Source organism: Agelaius tricolor, unplaced genomic scaffold (genome assembly GCF_023055355.1).
Source record: "Agelaius tricolor isolate 1412-34295 unplaced genomic scaffold, bAgeTri1.0.p SCAF_15, whole genome shotgun sequence".
In the NCBI taxonomy this organism is placed as follows: Eukaryota; Metazoa; Chordata; class Aves; order Passeriformes; family Icteridae; genus Agelaius; species Agelaius tricolor.
Genome location: NW_027269275.1, coordinates 16,311,636 through 16,328,669, shown reverse-complemented (window position 1 = coordinate 16,328,669; position 17,034 = coordinate 16,311,636). Strand labels below are relative to the sequence as shown.

The following is a 17,034-nucleotide window of genomic DNA, read 5'->3' as shown; positions in this document are numbered from 1 at the left end:
TCTTTCAGAGAAGCCACCAGAAGCCTAAAACTGAACTTATTTTTTTTTCCCATGAGGAAATCCTGTAGCAGCCCTCCTCTGCTCAGATAACTGCAGCTTTGCAGCACCTTTGCTGTGAACAGGCATCAGAGGAATTCTTGCTGGTGTCTGGCCAGCAGGCAGAATGAAACTTCTATGAAAACAGACAAATCAAAAAGAGGGGTCTGGGAAGGGAAGGGCAGACACTTGGGAACAGTCACCTCCACTGAGCTGACAACAGCTTGCCCAGCTGAGGCTTGGCGTGAAGTGTTTACTCATCTGCCTTAGCCCTGGAAAACGAAAAGGAGGTTAAAAATTAATCTGTGCAGCTGGCAACTGCTGGAGTGGGTTGACATGGGGGTGCAAATTTTTATGTAGCAGCAGGGTGAGCAGGCATCAGGGTTCACGTGTGGTGGCTTGACCCGTGCAATACAAGGCACTGCATGACCTTTGTGGAGTGAAGTGCCCTCTTTTGTACTGACCTGTTTAATTTTGGTGACACAAAGGTGTGGGCATCCCAGTTCTTCTGAGATGGTGCCCACCCAGCTGCAGCTTTTCATTCCCAGCTGTGCTTGCAGAATAATGTGGCACAATGGATACCTTCCCTTTAAATTTGAAAGGCTAGATTTGGTAATAGCAGGCTCTTTGAGTCATCTGGGAAACTAGAGAAACCTTATGGTATATCACCTGTTTATTAGTGGCTCCTAGAGCTTGATTTTAGATCATATCTCACAAAAGGACCTTGCCAGGTGCTGCTGGAATCATCTTCAGGCTGAACGTTGAATTTCAGGCAGATAAAAAAATGAATCCCTGTTAGAAGAGACTGCAGGAGATGGAATCTAAACCTGCTGGGGCTAAACTAACACCAGAAAGTGCTGGCCTGCCACTGCAAGAGGCCAGTCTCTAAGTAGTTTGGTAGTTACCTTAACAGCTATAAAAGGTGTAAATCTGTAGAGAGGACAGAAAGAATAAAGAGAGAAACTGCCCTACCTGTCTCCCGCTCCACAGGGAATAACACAAGCTACATTCACAGTAACTGATCCTAGTAACTGCTCTAAATGGAGAGGAAAAAGCTGTGGCTGAAATGTCTGTACAAATTACAGGGACACAAGCCTGTATCTCCAACTCTCTCTCGAATTCTTGTGCTGCACCACTGCTAAAGAACTTTAAGCCCCTTTGTATGACATAGTAAATATGCAACTAAACAACTTCAGGCATAGGAAGACCTCTCCAGCAGCACCATGAGGTTATTACTGTCTCCCAGAACAATGCATGCAGCACAGTGTAATAGGTGTGTACTGCCTGAAAAAAACCATATCAGACTTTACATTTAGGAGAGGCAAGAGACCACCTTCTTTGTGTTATGAATACAGGTAGTTGTAGAAATGTGCTCACACCCTGAGCAGATGGTTCCTGGGGCACAGGGAATAGTTTTTTGCCTTTCACAAGCCAAGCTGGTCCTCGCAGCAGAGGAGAATAAAGCTGAAACATTTCAGATATTCAGAGCACATCACGTGTGGCCATTAGGGCAGGATTAAACAAACATAATTAGAGAAAGTCCTTCTGAAAGATGGTTCTGCTAAAGGATTCGAGTGCACACCTATTCTGCGCCCTGCTTGAAGTCCTAATGCTGCTCCACTGCTAGAAGCAAATGCCTTTTGAAGGCAGCTCAGAGCCACCGAGCAGTCGCTTAGCTTTATAGTTTGCTAGCTGCATGTCATCTTTGAAGGCTGGGAAATTGCAGAGGCAGTGCCGTGATTCCCAGCCGAGTGAAGCAGACACTTGACACATTTCATCCCTTGCAATTAAGGGAGAAAAGCAGAATCAGGGGAAAATTGAAGCAGCATTTTAGCAATAGACCACTCCCTTATCAAGATGAAGTACAAGCATAGATATATGCAGGATGGATGCTAAGCACAGACAGTAATAAATGCATGTGAACTTTGCATTAGAAAGCCTCACACTTAGAAGACTTCTTTTATTGCTCTTAGTCATTTACACACATCCTTCTAAAGCGAGGAAGCTCAAACATAATCAAACTCTGTGTGCAAATTACCAAGTCAAATGCTGTTGTTCTGTTCTGTTGTCTTTTAATAACAGAGCGCAAACTTCCCAGTGCAAAAATACAATCTTGTGATAAAATGACTAATACATGACTAAAGCCAGTTTCCATTGTGCAGGCATAGCTCTGGGGATCATTTGTTTTTCATGGTAGATCCCTCAGACAGTGAATTCCTCTGGTGGTTGGGATTATATTAATGACCAGGACTGTTAGTCACCTCAAGGGAGCTGAAATAGGATGCCACTCTGGTTGCCATTATTAATTCCAACTGCAGGTGTGAAAATTAATTTCATGGGTATTTTTATCATTTCCTTTTAGTTAAGGATTAGAGTTTCCGAATGACCCAGACTCCGGATGGAGACAAATCTGAACCAGGTCTGCCCAGCACTCCTATAACAGTGGACCAATTCTGAGGGTGTAGGAGGGGAAAAAATGGGGTATGAGGCTTTCCATCCCTTGCTTGAAGACAATTAATGGCACTGAAAGATATCAGATGTCATAATGACATACACTTCTTTGCACCAAGACTCTGTAAAGCAATCCAGTAAATTGCAGGTTGTTTTCATTTCTGTGAAAGAATAACACATTTGCCAATCGTGGGAGAAAAAAAAAGTTAAATATATCAAACCAAATCAAATGTAGCTGATTAGAAAGCTACAGTTTCCATTTGCTGGCACGGGTACTGTTTTCACATAGATTTTCTGACAGATGCTGCTATATCTCCATAGTCAAGACAGCTCCAGCAGCCAAGCTCCTGCCTGGCACCCTTAACCATAGGTGGAGTTGGGCTGTTGAACTTGGGGAATGGGAGGGGAATGGCTGGGAGGCGAGCTGGCTCACCTTGGCTGGAGAGGGCAGGAGTTGGAGTCAGCTGGATCCGTTCAGGACAGACAGACTGGGAAGGAGGAAACCCCCCCCACTTCTCCCCCTCCCCACGATTAAACCTCCACTCCTGCCAGTTGAACTGGCAAAGGTGTTGGCTCCAGAGCTGTCCTGTATTCACCGACACCTCCTCCTGCCAGAGCCCCATGAGTAATGCTCAGAAGATAAGCAGGTTAGGCCAGATTCAGTCAGATAATTAAGGCTTGGAGGTAATGTAAGATCCTTAGGCGCTCTTACATACATACTGCTCATCTGGGGTTTGGATTTATAACTCATAACCACCTTCCATCCGACAGCTCTCCTCGCGTCTGGGGCATCTTTGCCGTGCTGGCAAGCGCTGTGCCTGCCCCACAGATGGACAGACAGACAGGCAGGGGCGCAGGGCTCGGAGCTCCCTCCCCGTCCGTGCCGCAGCCATCAGCCCTCCATCTCTCTCGAAGTATCTCTTCTTATTGCTGCCGTGCGAGGTTTTCCCGGCCGATCCCCGTCCCCCTGCCCCTCCCGGGGCCGTTTCCAGCCGCTCCATCCCAGCGCACAGCGGGCAGAAGCTGCCGCTTGGAATTGGCTTCGCTCTCCCCATCCCTCCCTGGCTGCCTGCGCCGGGTGACCCTCCCCGCTCCGAGCTGCCAGAGCCGCGGGGCTCCACGCCAGCCCTCCTCTGTTATAATGAACCTTTTTAGGTCATGTAAGCCAAGAACCTTGTGTTGCTAAAGACCCCATCAGTTACTTTAAGCAGTTATCGTATTTTACTGTTTACAGGGAGTAAGTCCAGAGCATGGCGCTCAGCCCATCGCATGCAGCACAGTTTATCACCAAAAATTAATGAGTTTGTGCCATCTCGCACTTCAAGGCATTAAATCACGGTTTTGTTTAAAATTTACTGAAGTTCACAACTTTTAATAAAGACCATCTCAACCTTCACAGTTACACATCAAAACATCACGTCAGAATCATGCCCTCCTCACCATTTATTGACAGCAGACTCCAAGAAAGAGATAGCATATAAAATGCACTTATTTTTTCATGCTGCCACTGCAACCATTCTTACTGTTGAAACAACTTAATGCAGAGCAGAAGGGAAAAAAGCAGCAATAATTTTTCTGAGCTAAAATAGATACAAATGCAGTGTGCATATTGCAGGACATTACCAGGATAGCTCAGACACATAATATTAATGTAATAATTTTATTCCCTCCTCTTAACTAATGCTAGTCTCTAGAGTTTTCAGTTTTATTTGTGCAAGAATTTTTACCAGATTCTCCATTTACCCACTTCAGCTAATTTCAGAGAAAAGTCCACACTGTATAGCTGAACATGATCATCCAGCTTATAAATGACAAATTCCACCATAAAGCTGTATAAAAATCTTTATTGCATCTTAAGTCTTTATTTCTTTTAAATGAATATATTTTTTTCTAGCATCAAAATGTCTTCATTGATTTTTACATTTAGGCAAGAGCTGTTCATGAAAATTAGTAAAGTGGGACATGCATCAGGGAACAAGCACAGTGCAAATCTGGTGATGCCAGCCTTTAGCCACGTCTCAGAGTCACTTGCAGTTTTTCAGTCACACCTCTGTGCTGTCTTCCCTTCAGAGAGAGAAATTGCCTCTACATCATACAATGTTATTTGCAATATTTTGTAGTATTTTATGAAGTAGTTATTTGCAATATTCTAGTATTTTATGAACAGTATAAACGAGCAATGAAAATATCCTGATTGCTAAAAAGTCTTCTCTTCATTTGGACTCAGAGTAGACAGAGCAAACTCACACACTCAAATGTAGCACCGATGCTGCATTTTCCATATAGTGACTGTCAGGCACTTCCAGGGGAATAAAATAGAAGCAGCTGCTAAAACCTCACAATTCCTAGAGCTAAAACACAAGCCCTCTTGGATGTGACACAAAAGCAACCAAAATGTGTGTTTAAGCCTGTCTTTTCAAGCTACTTTTTTTCTAATTTAGCCACAGAAACTTTACAGACAACTGAATAGAGGTTGTGTATTCATGATCTGGGCAGAATGGCCAAATAGGAGACTGTATAGGGAAATAAATATTTTTATTTTCTCACCTTCTGCAGCTTTGAAATGCAGCAAGTCTTGTGGATTCGGTAACACTAATACAAAACTGGAAAGCGAAGAGAGGAGAAGCAAGTTTCATTAAGAGGGAGAATTCTACATAAAATATACTGGTGCTGATGGAGGAAAGGAAGAGACAGCCAAGATGTTCAGCTGCAAGTGGAGTCCAATTTGATGCTCAGCATGAGTTTAAAGGGAAGATTTTCTCAGCCTTAAAATAAAAGAGCAGTATTGGATGCGTACGGGGCAGAAAACTGTCGTCACAGAAATGGATTGTGCCGGGCTTGGGAAAAGCGAGAGTGGCAAAAGTAGCTCATTTTGCTGTGCTACATTTATAGATGTGCTCATTTGAATGCTCCCAGGAGGACCAGCTTTCTGCGTCCAGACAAAATTATACAGGCATCCCACCATGCTGCATCCCGGTGCTAAAACCTCAGCATAAAGGAGATCCACCACAGCTCTGCCTTTGGATTTTGGGGAGCAGACATGATTTCCTGCCAGCAGATCTGCTGCTGTCTTTCATTTCTTGTAGGATCAGCCCTCTGACATAAACAAATTGCTAACATCAAGGATCTGATCCTGCTTCCACTGAAATCAATACAAGTTTTGTCATTGGTTTCAATGGGATCAAGGATTCAATCCCACTGTTTTTGAAGTCAATAGGGTTGGGGTTTTCTCTGAATAAGCAAGGTTGTGTTGATACTGCAGAATGGGCCTAAATTATATTGATTATTGGGACATAAACCCAAGCATAAAAACAGGATTAGGGGAAAAAAGGGAAATGTATGAGAAGGTGAGTGTAGAGCAGCATCCATTCCTGGCGTGCAGCGGGTCAGCAGGAGCTCAGCTGGAGCAAAGGCTGCAGTGGCACAGCACCAGAGAGCCCAGTCCACCCGAAAATTTTGGGGGAAGAGAGAGAAGAAATTCATCCAGGTGATACTTTTTCATCTGCTCCTTCTAAAGCAAACCTTTTGAGTCACTCACTCTTTATTAAAAATAAACAAAATGTCAACAGAAGAAATTATTGTCACATATACACACACAGTAATTGGTTCTGCTTCTTCGCTGCTCCTTCTTTTCCCTCTTCTCTGATACAGGGTTGTTCTGTGTTTCTGTAACAACTACTGGCAAATCAGAATTTATTGTACATATGTTTGTGTTCCACTTAATAAAAAATATACTTATATTTTCAGATAAACTTTGTTAGTAATTCATGAGGTAAGTGACTATTTATGCTAATAAGGGAGAAATATATTCTCAAGCATAATGCATTACATAAATTTGAATGCAAAATGTTCAATTATGAAGTAAATACAGGTAATGCAAACAGTAAATTACATCCAATAAAAATATATAAAGAATGGGTCTTCAAAGAGAGAGAGGCTTTTATTTGCATCTGTGAGTTGTTTAAAGAGAAAAGAATTAATAAATACTGAATTACTCGTATGATGATTTAGCTCATAATTCAGCAATCCATAACGACTCCCAGTAATCAGACTGTTGTTTCATACCCTCCAATATAAGGCAGGACTGTTTCCTCAGCAATTTTATCCCTACCAGATTATCTCGTCTGATTCTATTAATTCTCTCCCATAAATCTGCTAACAGTGATATGTGATTTACTTACCCTGTTAACTGATCTGAAGACTGTTAAAAGGATTTATCTAGCTCTGCACCTAGGAGTAGTTTATGCCTTATCACTCTGTTACCCTGCAGAAGTCTTTCTGAAATCAGTTGGGCTGGTTTCATAGTTAAATTCAGCGGACACTGTTTAGTTCCACACCATAAAATAAGACACTAGATAAACAAAAGGAGCAGTAACTGTACTTAATGTGTTGGTCTTGATACGTGTTCAAGTTATAACAAATGACTCTGTGAGTCCATATAACACGAAAGCTGCACGTTTGCTCCTGCTGGATGTGGTGTGTGGGACAGGCACACGCGCTCCAGCGGTGCAGGCTCTGCCTCTGCTGCTGGCGTGCTCCACGCAGGCCGACCCCAGAGGCTCTGCAGTTAATGTTTCACGTCCCCCTGCACGGTCTGTCAGAAAACTCTCCCACAATAAATATACATTAGTTTGGAGGCTCATGAACCGGGTCAGCAGCACGCTGGGAGCGAGCAGGGCTCCATGGGTACGTCGTTGAACGGAGATGCTTGAAAACAAACCGGAGCAAGAAGCTGTGAGAGGGACAGAGGAGTTTTCCCTCTTCCTGGCTCGGGGCAGGATTGTTACAAACAGTGCTGGGAAAAGGGAGAAGTCTCAGGGAATTGGCCTGCGATAATTGTGGAAAAACTGGAGACTGAATAGCTCTAATTGAAATGAAAGTGTGTGATTGTTATGGAAGAAACACTGTTAATAGAGGACTGTAAATGTTTAGACACCCATTGTGAATAGCCAAATAATAAAGAAAAATACTACTAAATCGAGAATTATATACTGTAGGGAGGAGAATGTTGCTTCTGAAGGTTATCCAAAAATTGCTAATAATCTTTTTTCTCTGCTGCACTGAACAGTAGAGACATTTTGGTGCAGCAGTTCTGTGTAACAATCACACAAGAACAATATTGTCCAACTAATAATTTTACTTGCTGCTCTGGTAGGTCAGAGCTTCAATTAATTTGCAGTACTTGCTTACATTGGTATCAATTAAGAGACGGTCCCCATTAGCTCACACAATTTCATACTCTTTGTCTAGAGTTCAGAGTTTACTCAGGAAATTTACTCATTTGCAAATGTAGCACTTTGAATTTTCACATCCAAACAAACTGTTTTATGGGGCTGGAGCCACATTTCCATAGCCATCTACCACACGGCCTAGGGAAATACTACAACTGTACATTCTGAAATGCAATCACCAAATTTTAAATTTTTCATTTAAAAATATTAGCACACACTTTATGTCTCTCACAGGTAAGCATGTTAAGGGGTATATAGTTCTACATTCATCTTGCTCAGGAGAAAAAAAAATACAGGGAAGTGGCCTCTCCTGGGGGGATTTATGCTGTGAGCCTGAAGTTTTGTTGATTCCAACAAAGTGAAGAAATAGGAAAGTCAGCCCGAGCAGTTAACTTGCATTAACTTTGTCATGGATCACCATCTCTAAGGTCCAGCTGCAGATGTGCACGGCTCTGTGTGTGCGGGTGTGCTGCGGGACAGTGCACAACCGTATTTTGATTTTGTTAGAAATGTTGGTAGCATTTTTTACCTTTACAGAATTGCCACTATGATAATTTCTAGATCTAGTTATCTTCCTAAAATTGCAGTATGCCCTACCCCTTTCAGCTGCCAGGAACAGTACATGCTGTATGACTTTCAGATGTTAGTACTGGCACTCACACTGATAATGGCATAGTCAGAAGATGTTATCCATTCGTAAATCCACTCGCCAAGTGCTATTTCCTAAGCAGAGATTCTTTGGCTATTGCAAATGATGACTTTCACAGTCGGTGAAAAATCACCCAGAGTCCTGCCTGCACCTACAGAGTGATACCCTGAGCGGGGTTATAAATAGCAAACTCCAGGGGGGAAGGGACCGGGCTAGGGGAGAAGGGAGGATTTGAAGTACAATGTTCAAGAAGCAGGTTTAATATATGACCAAGTGTCAGAAGTCAGGTTTCTGAGAATTACTTTTCAGATAAACAACTTTATAGCACCGCACTTAATCTTACTTACTAGAGACATCTCATTTATCACGGAATTACAAGTAACTTTAATTCTATCGATATTCCCATAAAGCCCGGTCGGAAAATCGAGCCTGGCAGCCCCGGAGGCTGCGGATCTCCCCAGCCCGAGATGGGACGCGGCGGGTGCAGCCGGGGCCAGGCGGGACCGCGGCGGCTGCGGGGGCGGGCGGGACACGACGAGGGGGGCCCGTCCTGTCCTGTCCTGTCCCGTCCCGTCCCGGCCCGGCGCTCGGCACTGACCTGCGGACGAGAGATGGCGCTGTCGAGGTTCGAACCGAGCCGCTCCGCCGCTCCGCCGCTCCGCTCCAGCCGCCGCCGCTCCTCGGCCCCCGGACCGGCCCCAGCCCCCTCCCGAACGGGAAGGGAAGGGGGGCTGGGGGGGAGGCGAAAGTAAATACAATTAGTTCTAAATGTATTAAATTAATTAGTCCTGGCCCGCACGCCGGGTGCGGCGGGAGGGGTGCGGGGGCAGCGCGGGGTTTGCAAACTTGCGGGGCTCTCGCACCTCCGGGCGGGCGTGGGGGATGGAGGGATCGATGCACCGTCCCCGTAAGAAAATAATCAATAAGTGACCGGGGCGCTGCGGGGGTGCGGAGCGATGACCCGCGGCCGGCACGGGGCAAGGGCCGCCCGCACGTCCGCAGGTACCGCGCCGGGCACGGCGGAGCCCCGCGCTGCCCGCTCCCTCCCGGGCGCTGCCGGCTCCCCCGGAGTACCGCGTCCGGCGCTCCCCCTCCCTAGTCCCGGCCGCCCGGAGCTCCCCCGCGCCCTCGGGTGCCGGGCCGGGCTCAGGGGCAGCCCCGGGCACTCCGCCCCGGGGCAGGGCGCTCGCCGCGGGCGCGCACGGTGCGGCGCGGGCGGAGCGGGCCGGCGGTGGCCGAGCCGAGCCGAGCCGAGCCCAGGCGCGGTGCCGGCGGCCAGGAGGGGGTTAAGCGGGCGCTGACAGTCAGCTGAGCCCTGACTGACAGCCCGCAAAGTTTCCCTGTCGCTAGACTCTTATGCTAATGAGGCCGGGCGGCGCGCGCCCATTGGCCCGGCCCCGAGCCCGTGTCCCGCCTGACGTCACGGGCGCTATAAAACTCCGCAATGCTTTAAACTCTCCTGCCGGATCAAACCTTTAAATATTTTTCATCTTCTTGCTGTAGCTTTGAGGCCGAGTTGTATTTTTTTTCTCTCTCTCTCTCTCTTTTTTTTTTTTTTTAACTCTTATTATTATTATTATTATTTTGGTTGCGATACAGACTTTGATTTTTTTTTTTTTATTTTTTTGCCTTCGCTCTCTTTCCCTCCTCCCTCCCCCGATGAACCTCTCTCCTCGCTCTGCACTTTGCAGGAGAGAGCCCAGAGGAAAAGCACCATGAAGTGTTAAAAATAACAAAACAAAACAACAACAACAACAAATTTACTCGCAACAACACCAGCTAACACTTCCAGCTGCGGCTCGCGAGCTGCGAAAGAGCGAGAGGAGAGAGAGAGAGAAGGGAGGGAGAGAGGAGGAAAAAAAAAAACCCTCTATGCAAAAGGCGAATAGCGTGAGCCCCGCGCTCTGATGCATCAGCGGAGCCTCTGCGAGGGATAACGCGGAGCGGGAGAGGAGCCGCCGGGGCGGACCGGATCGGAGGCAGAGCAGGAGAGCGGAGCGGAGCTCGCCAAAAATCAAGCTGGCTCACCCGGTGGCGACTCAGAGCAGCCCCCTCGCTCCCGGAGCGCACCCTTTCTGGAGGACTCTCGGCAGCAAAAGGATGGCATCAGAGCTGGCGATGAGCAGCTCCGACCTGCCCACCAGTCCCCTGGCCATGGAATATGTTAATGACTTCGATCTGATGAAGTTTGAAGTGAAAAAGGAGCCGGTGGAGACCGATCGCATTATCAGCCAGTGCGGCCGCCTGATCGCCGGGGGATCGCTCTCCTCCACCCCGATGAGCACGCCCTGCAGCTCCGTGCCCCCGTCCCCCAGCTTCTCGGCGCCCAGCCCCGGCTCCGGCTCCGACCAGAAGACCCACCTGGAAGACTACTACTGGATGACGGGGTACCCGCAGCAGCTCAACCCGGAGGCGCTGGGCTTCAGCCCCGAGGACGCGGTGGAGGCGCTGATCAACAGCAGCCACCACCCGCTGCCCGGCGCCTTCGATGGCTATGCTAGAGGGCAGCAGCTGGCCGCGGCCGCCGGCGGCTCCGTGCCGGCCGAGGAGATGGGCTCGGCGGCCGCCGTGGTGTCGGCGGTGATCGCCGCGGCGGCGGCGCAGGGCGGCGCGCCCCACTACCACCACCACCACCACCACCCGCACCACGGCGGCGGCGGCGGCGGCGGCGGCGGCGGCGGGCACCCCCACGCCGCGGCGCCGGGCAGCGCGCCGCCCTCCTCCGCCTCCTCGGCCGCCGGCTCCGGCTCCGGCGGCGGCGGCGGCGGCGGCGGCGGCGCCGGGGGGCTGCACCACCCGCACCACGGCGGCGGCGGCGGCGGCGGCGGCGGCGGCGGCCTCCACTTCGACGACCGCTTCTCCGACGAGCAGCTGGTGACCATGTCGGTGCGGGAGCTGAACCGGCAGCTGCGGGGCGTCAGCAAGGAAGAGGTGATCCGGCTGAAGCAGAAGAGGAGGACCCTCAAAAACAGGGGCTATGCCCAGTCCTGCCGCTTCAAGAGGGTCCAGCAGCGGCACGTCCTGGAGTCGGAGAAGAACCAGCTGCTGCAGCAAGTGGAGCACCTAAAGCAGGAGATCTCCAGGCTGGTCCGGGAGAGGGACGCCTACAAGGAAAAGTACGAGAAGCTGGTCAGCAATGGCTTCAGAGAAAACGGATCCAGCAGCGACAACCCTTCCTCTCCAGAGTTTTTCATGTGAGTTCCCACAGCCTTGCCACCTTAACTAAAAGTTCTCCGTGTGAGTTGTTGTTGGGGGCTTTGCTAGAGCCACAACCCCGCTTGCCACCTTCTATTACCTTTTTTTAAAAAAGAAAAAAAAAAACTCAAAACAATTTTAAAACAAAGTTGTTTTTTGGGTTGGTGTTTGTTTTTGTTTTTTTTTTCCTTTTTAAGGTGGGCTGGCTCCGTGTTGGCCAACCTAAAGTTCTACATGAGTTTCTTTTCTGTTTATTATTATTATTATTATTATTATTTTTAATTTTTTTTTGTGGGGGCTTGCTGTTGTGTTTTTTTTTTTAATTTGAAAGATACAAACTCGCCACCAACTCAGTTCTTCATATGAAGCTTGCTCTTCTTTGAAACCTGCCATCCACATTATATTATATATTTTTAAGTTCATGAGGTTTTTTTTCTTTTGAGCTTGCTGTGTCCAAAAAGTCAGATTTTTTTTTTTGCCATCCTGAGTTCTTCATATGAGATTTGAGCTTTGCAAAAAGAAAAATAAAATAAAAAAAAAATTAAAAACTAAACAAAACAAAAAATACAAAAAAAAAAAAAGTGAAAATTTTAGACTCCAGCTTGCTGAGTTCCATCAGTTTTTAGCGTTGTTGTGCAAAACTAGAGATATGCCTAGATCAACCTGCCAAAATCAAGCCTGCATCAACCTTCGGTGTGTTCATGTGAGTTTTGGCCTTAATCTGCCAAACGTGAGACTTTAGTCTGCCATTAGAATCCCATACTCATCTCATGCATTACGCTTGCTATTTTGTCTTAGCAACAATGAACTATAACTGTTTCAAAAGACTATGAAAAAGAGACATTATATTAATAAAAAACCCTGCATGCTGGTCATGTACGGTATAATTATTTTTTTTTTCTTTTGCTTGGAAATGGACTTTTGGAGACTATTATGGCATGGCATTCATCCTTTTGTTTTATTGCCTCATCACTTTTTTGGGTTGAAAGCAAAAAAGTGCAACCTTTGATCTTCCTCCTCCTCTTCCTCCCATTAAAGTTTGCATCTGCTCTAAAACTGCTTTGAGTTACTCAAAACTTCAGACTTCCTTTTAAATGCACTGAAGCATTCCCTCTCAAAAAACCTGCCAGAATGGATTTTGGTAACCTAATGTGGCAAAAAAAAATTAAAAAAATAAAAAAAACCCAAAAACACAGAAAGAACTTTGGAAAGATGTTCAAAAACAAAATTCACATCCCAATTGGGGGGGACATTGAAACCATGCTGTTGCCTAAAAACAGTCTAAAATTAATTTTAAGTGATCTGCCCCATTTTTTTTTTTCATTTTGCGTTTGGTCATTGTCAAATGTGGAATGCTCTGGGTTCCTAGTATATAATTTAATTCTAGTTTCTGTCATCTGTTAGCCCAGTTAAAATGTATGCTACAGATAAAGGAATGTTATAGATAAATTCGAAAGAGTTAGGTCTGTTTAGATGTAGATTTTTTTTTTTAAAGATTGATGCACTAAATTGTTTACTGTCGTGATGTAAAGGGGGGTAGAATTTGCAACGGGACTGTTTTAAAAAGTAGTTTATGCAGCATGTGCTTGCAACTTAAATATAAGTTGGGTATATGTAGTCCTTGCTATACCACTGACTGTATTTGAAAACCAAAGTATTAAAAGGGGGAGGCACCCCTGTTTATATCTATAGGGGTATTTTACATTAAAAATGTATGGGTTGTTTTTTTTTTTTTTTCAAAATTGAAGTATTTGGGACTGAATTGCACTAAGATATAACCTGCAAGCATATAATACAAAAACAACAACAAAAAAATTACGAACCTGTTTAGAACGCTAATACAATTTATGCAGTTATAAAGATGGCATTACTGCACAGTTTTAAAATGATGCAGATTTTTTTACAGTTGTATTGTGGTGCAGAACTGGATTTTCTGTAACTTCAAAAATTCCACAGTTTTAAAGGCAATAATCAGTAAATTTTATTTTCAGGGACTGATATCCTGTCTTTTAAAAAAAAAATGGAAAGTAAATCTTACCACAATAAATATAAAAAAATCTTGTCAGTTACTTTTTCTTTTACATATTTTGCTGTGCAAAATTGTTTTATATCTTGAGTTACTAACTAACCACGTGTGATGTTCCTATGTGCTTTTCTTTCATTTTCAACTCTATGGTTATATCGAAAGAGAGAATAATCTACAATAATAAACTGCATTTTTTTGATTCTGTACTCAGTTTCTTAGTGTGTAGTTCAAAGTTCCATAACTGCGAGCGCAGTACTTCAGCGTGCTGCCTGCCGAAGGGGCGATGCTCACCCACGAGCTGGACTCAAAAATGTTCAGGAGGGGAGAAGGAAAAGCATAGCTTCGTGTAAAATGGAAAACTGTCACCTGCTAGGACTCAAGTTCTCTTTCAGGTAGACGAAAAAAAACCGTGAGCTTTCAGGTGCTGCTTCTGACTTCTCAGTAGTGCAGTGAGGGCAGTTTCAGTGACTCAGATCATCCCACCAAGTTCTAGGAGATCTCAAAGGGGAGGTCTGCTTAAAACCTGATGACACGATATGGCCCTGTATTTTGATTGTTTTATGATGGAGTGAAGTGAAAGAGAAGACTTCACATCCTCTTATCATCTGATCCCAGCTAAGCATGCCTGTCTCTAGTAAGAGATGACACTGCATCAAGCTTGGCTTGTCACAGAGCCACTTAATTCTAGACTGAAAAATTTCTTACCATTTTGGTCCATACTACCTCCTTTTTTCTTTTCTTTGCTTTTTCACCCTTCTTTTTTCTTTTTTTTTTTTTACCCTGGGGAATTTTTTGTTTTGTTTTTGTTTTTTTTGGTTTTGTTTTGTTGTTTTTTCTTTTGCTACAGGCCTTAGAAAGTCCAGAGAGAGCTGAGGAGCGGAGAAAAAAAAATCCAAAGGACTTCCTCCAACTTTTGAGAGTTATTTGCTTTAAACAATCAACCCCAAAGGTTAATGTGCTAGAAACATTCAGGTCTCTGAGCCCCTCTTCACTGCAGTTCCCCATGTCAAAGGGCATTTGAACTTTGAAAGGCTCCTCAGATGCTCGACCCGGTTCATTTAAAGCCACCTTTCCCTGAGAGCCTGCAGTGTCCCTCGGCAGAGCGCTGTCCTGCTCTCTGAATGGGATTATCTGTCCCCTTTCTGTGAGAGGCAGAGGCCTCTCTGAAGGATGCTCCAGCCTCTCTAGGATGGGGGGGTTATCTCCAGACCCAGGCTCATAAACCAAACACCTTTTTCTTCTCCTTTGTGTTTTTCCCCCCTGCAGCTGGTGCAACTTCTTCCCAGCAGTAAGGTCATCCCTCCTGGGTGCTGGTGGCCCTGAAGGGACAGGACCTGTTGCCTTCCCTCTGCCTGGCTGGTCCAGCCTCTGTCAAGGGTCGAGCTGCAAGGTCAAGGTGTGGCTCTGAGTCCCCCTGCAGCACTTACACCCACGACAGCCTGTGTCAGTGGGCAGTGGCTGGTGCTGGTCACTCTGCTCCCGCTGAGGTCCCTTTGGCAGGGGTGGACACCAGCCTCTCTGTTGGTGACAGCAGTGGCTTGCTCTCCGAAGCCGATGCTGTGTCTCACCCCTCCCCAGTGCCGGGGCACCAACCTGCCCTTTGGCATCTGACCTGCTGTTGCACCAGGGTTTGAGTAATGGTTCAAGCTCCAGATTCTGGTTAATTTGAGTTCCATTTTCTGGTTAATGTGTAATCTGTGGGTAAACTGGTTGCGATTGGCCGAGCTGGGAATTATCTCCTCTCATAAAGACAAGGCTGCTCGTTATTCTGTCTCCCACCTTCCCTTCCCTGACTGAGCCTTTACCGACGCCCAGGTGTTTTTGCAGGGACTCTGAAGCTTTCCTGCTGCCATTGCTGAGAGCAAGGAAGGGAAGGGACAAGACCTGTCATCAGCAGAGCCCCCGCTGAAGTGGTGCTGCAGCCCCCAAGGGAGCACAGAACACCAGGCTGCCCAGAGCAGGACCATTTCTGGTCCAGTCTCATCCTCACACCCTGCTGTCACTTCAGGCTTCCTTGCAAGCAAAGTTAGAAGCAGGCAATAGATTTTAAAAGTACTGTGAATTGAGTACTGAGTAGTGAAGAGCGAGGAGAGCACTGCTGCCTCCCTGAAGTATCTTCTTTCACGGAGGGAAAAAACCAAACATCCTATTTGAACAATTTGAGAGATAAGAGAAAACCTTCCTAGAAACAGACTTCCTAGAATAGGGTGACAAAGGGAAAATTCCCATCACACCCCCAGCCTGAGAGGGGAAAAAAGCTTTCTTCCAGTTTGGCATTGTGATGACAATCTTGCTTTGCACGTTAAAAAATGCAACCTTCCTTAGGCTGCACTTGAATTTTAGCCTGAAACACGCCAACTGGCCAAGTGAAGGGGAAAGAAATAAGGTACACATTTTAATATTCACTAAAGCAAAGTGAGTATTGGGGTTCTCTGTATGAGTCATTGCAGGGGAGCGCCCACCTTTGCCGCAGGACTGCTTGCTGAGGACTAATTGGAACCGCTCTGCTCTGAATAACCTACATTCATTAATCACCCCTTGCTTGACTCTGGCCTCAATCCTGCTCCCATTGAACTCAGAGGTGCAATCCTGGGGATTTCAAAGGGGAGCAGGATCCCACTGTTCTCCCACAGGTAAAAACTGGGTGGAATGCTGCCCGGGCCAGGCAATTGGGTGTCAAAAGGTGTGTGTGGTCTTAATCTGGCCATCACTAACAACATCCTATTTTTCCCATAGTCCTGTAGTGCCTTTCCATTTATTAACTACATTACAAAGAACTTTCATGTGACTGGTGCTGGGAGATACGTGCATGCACAGCAGCCCTTTGCTGGCTGGGAAATGGTGTACACTGAGGCTCAGCCCCCTCCTCCCTCCCCAGCCCACCTTGCCCCTAAGCTTTTTTAATTTCCACCCCCTAAAACGAAACATAACCTCTCCTGCCCTGCCTCCAGGCTTCTGCTGAGCAGAGGCCGAGAGTATTTTTTTGGTTTTGCTACAGCATTTTCCCTGCTTGAAAAAATGTCATCCTGGACTGAATCCTAAAAAAAAGACGGGAGAAGGCAGGGAAATATCCCAGTCACACCAGTGCATATTTATTTCCTGAATTATTTCTCCCTAGGCATGCAGCGAGAAGTGCCTGTTTGCAAACTGAGTGGGGAGAGCTTCTATTTATTAGAAAGTCTTCATCACCCTTTTAAAACAAAAACTCCAGTGCTGAATCAAAATGTCACTTGAAAACTCCCCCCACACGAAACATGGCAGCAAATTTTTAGTTTAAAAAATGAACTTTCCCAGGTCTTTTTTTCTTTTCCCTTCCGAAAGCTTTTATGCAGCTGTTTCCTCCCCCTCCCTCTGCGTAGTGTGTAGGAAGTTCTTGATCTAGAATCATTCATAATTTTAATACCAATTTCTATTTGACATAATATACTAATATCAGATAGAGAGTG

At 46.1% G+C, this 17,034-nt stretch overlaps 1 protein-coding gene and 1 long non-coding RNA gene across 3 annotated transcripts in view; one reads left to right on the top strand and one right to left on the bottom strand.

Annotated features, from left to right (window-relative positions):
• Nucleotides 1-4,329: 4,329 nt before the first annotated feature.
• On the bottom strand, nucleotides 4,330-10,860 carry LOC139596426 (uncharacterized). The gene is made up of 3 exons (XR_011681315.1): nucleotides 10,729-10,860; nucleotides 5,035-9,098; nucleotides 4,330-4,551 (listed from the first exon to the last, which is right to left on the bottom strand). It is a non-coding gene; the product is annotated as an uncharacterized lncRNA (long non-coding RNA).
• MAF (MAF bZIP transcription factor) overlaps nucleotides 9,842-17,034 on the top strand; it is a 195,156-nt gene continuing 187,963 nt past the window's right edge. For both annotated transcript variants that reach the window (XM_071440727.1, XM_071440726.1), the window contains exon 1: nucleotides 9,842-11,561. In XM_071440727.1, coding sequence (XP_071296828.1) covers nucleotides 10,468-11,561 — 1,094 coding nt within the window. In that variant the 5' untranslated portion in view covers nucleotides 9,842-10,467. The remainder of the gene's footprint in view (nucleotides 11,562-17,034) is intronic.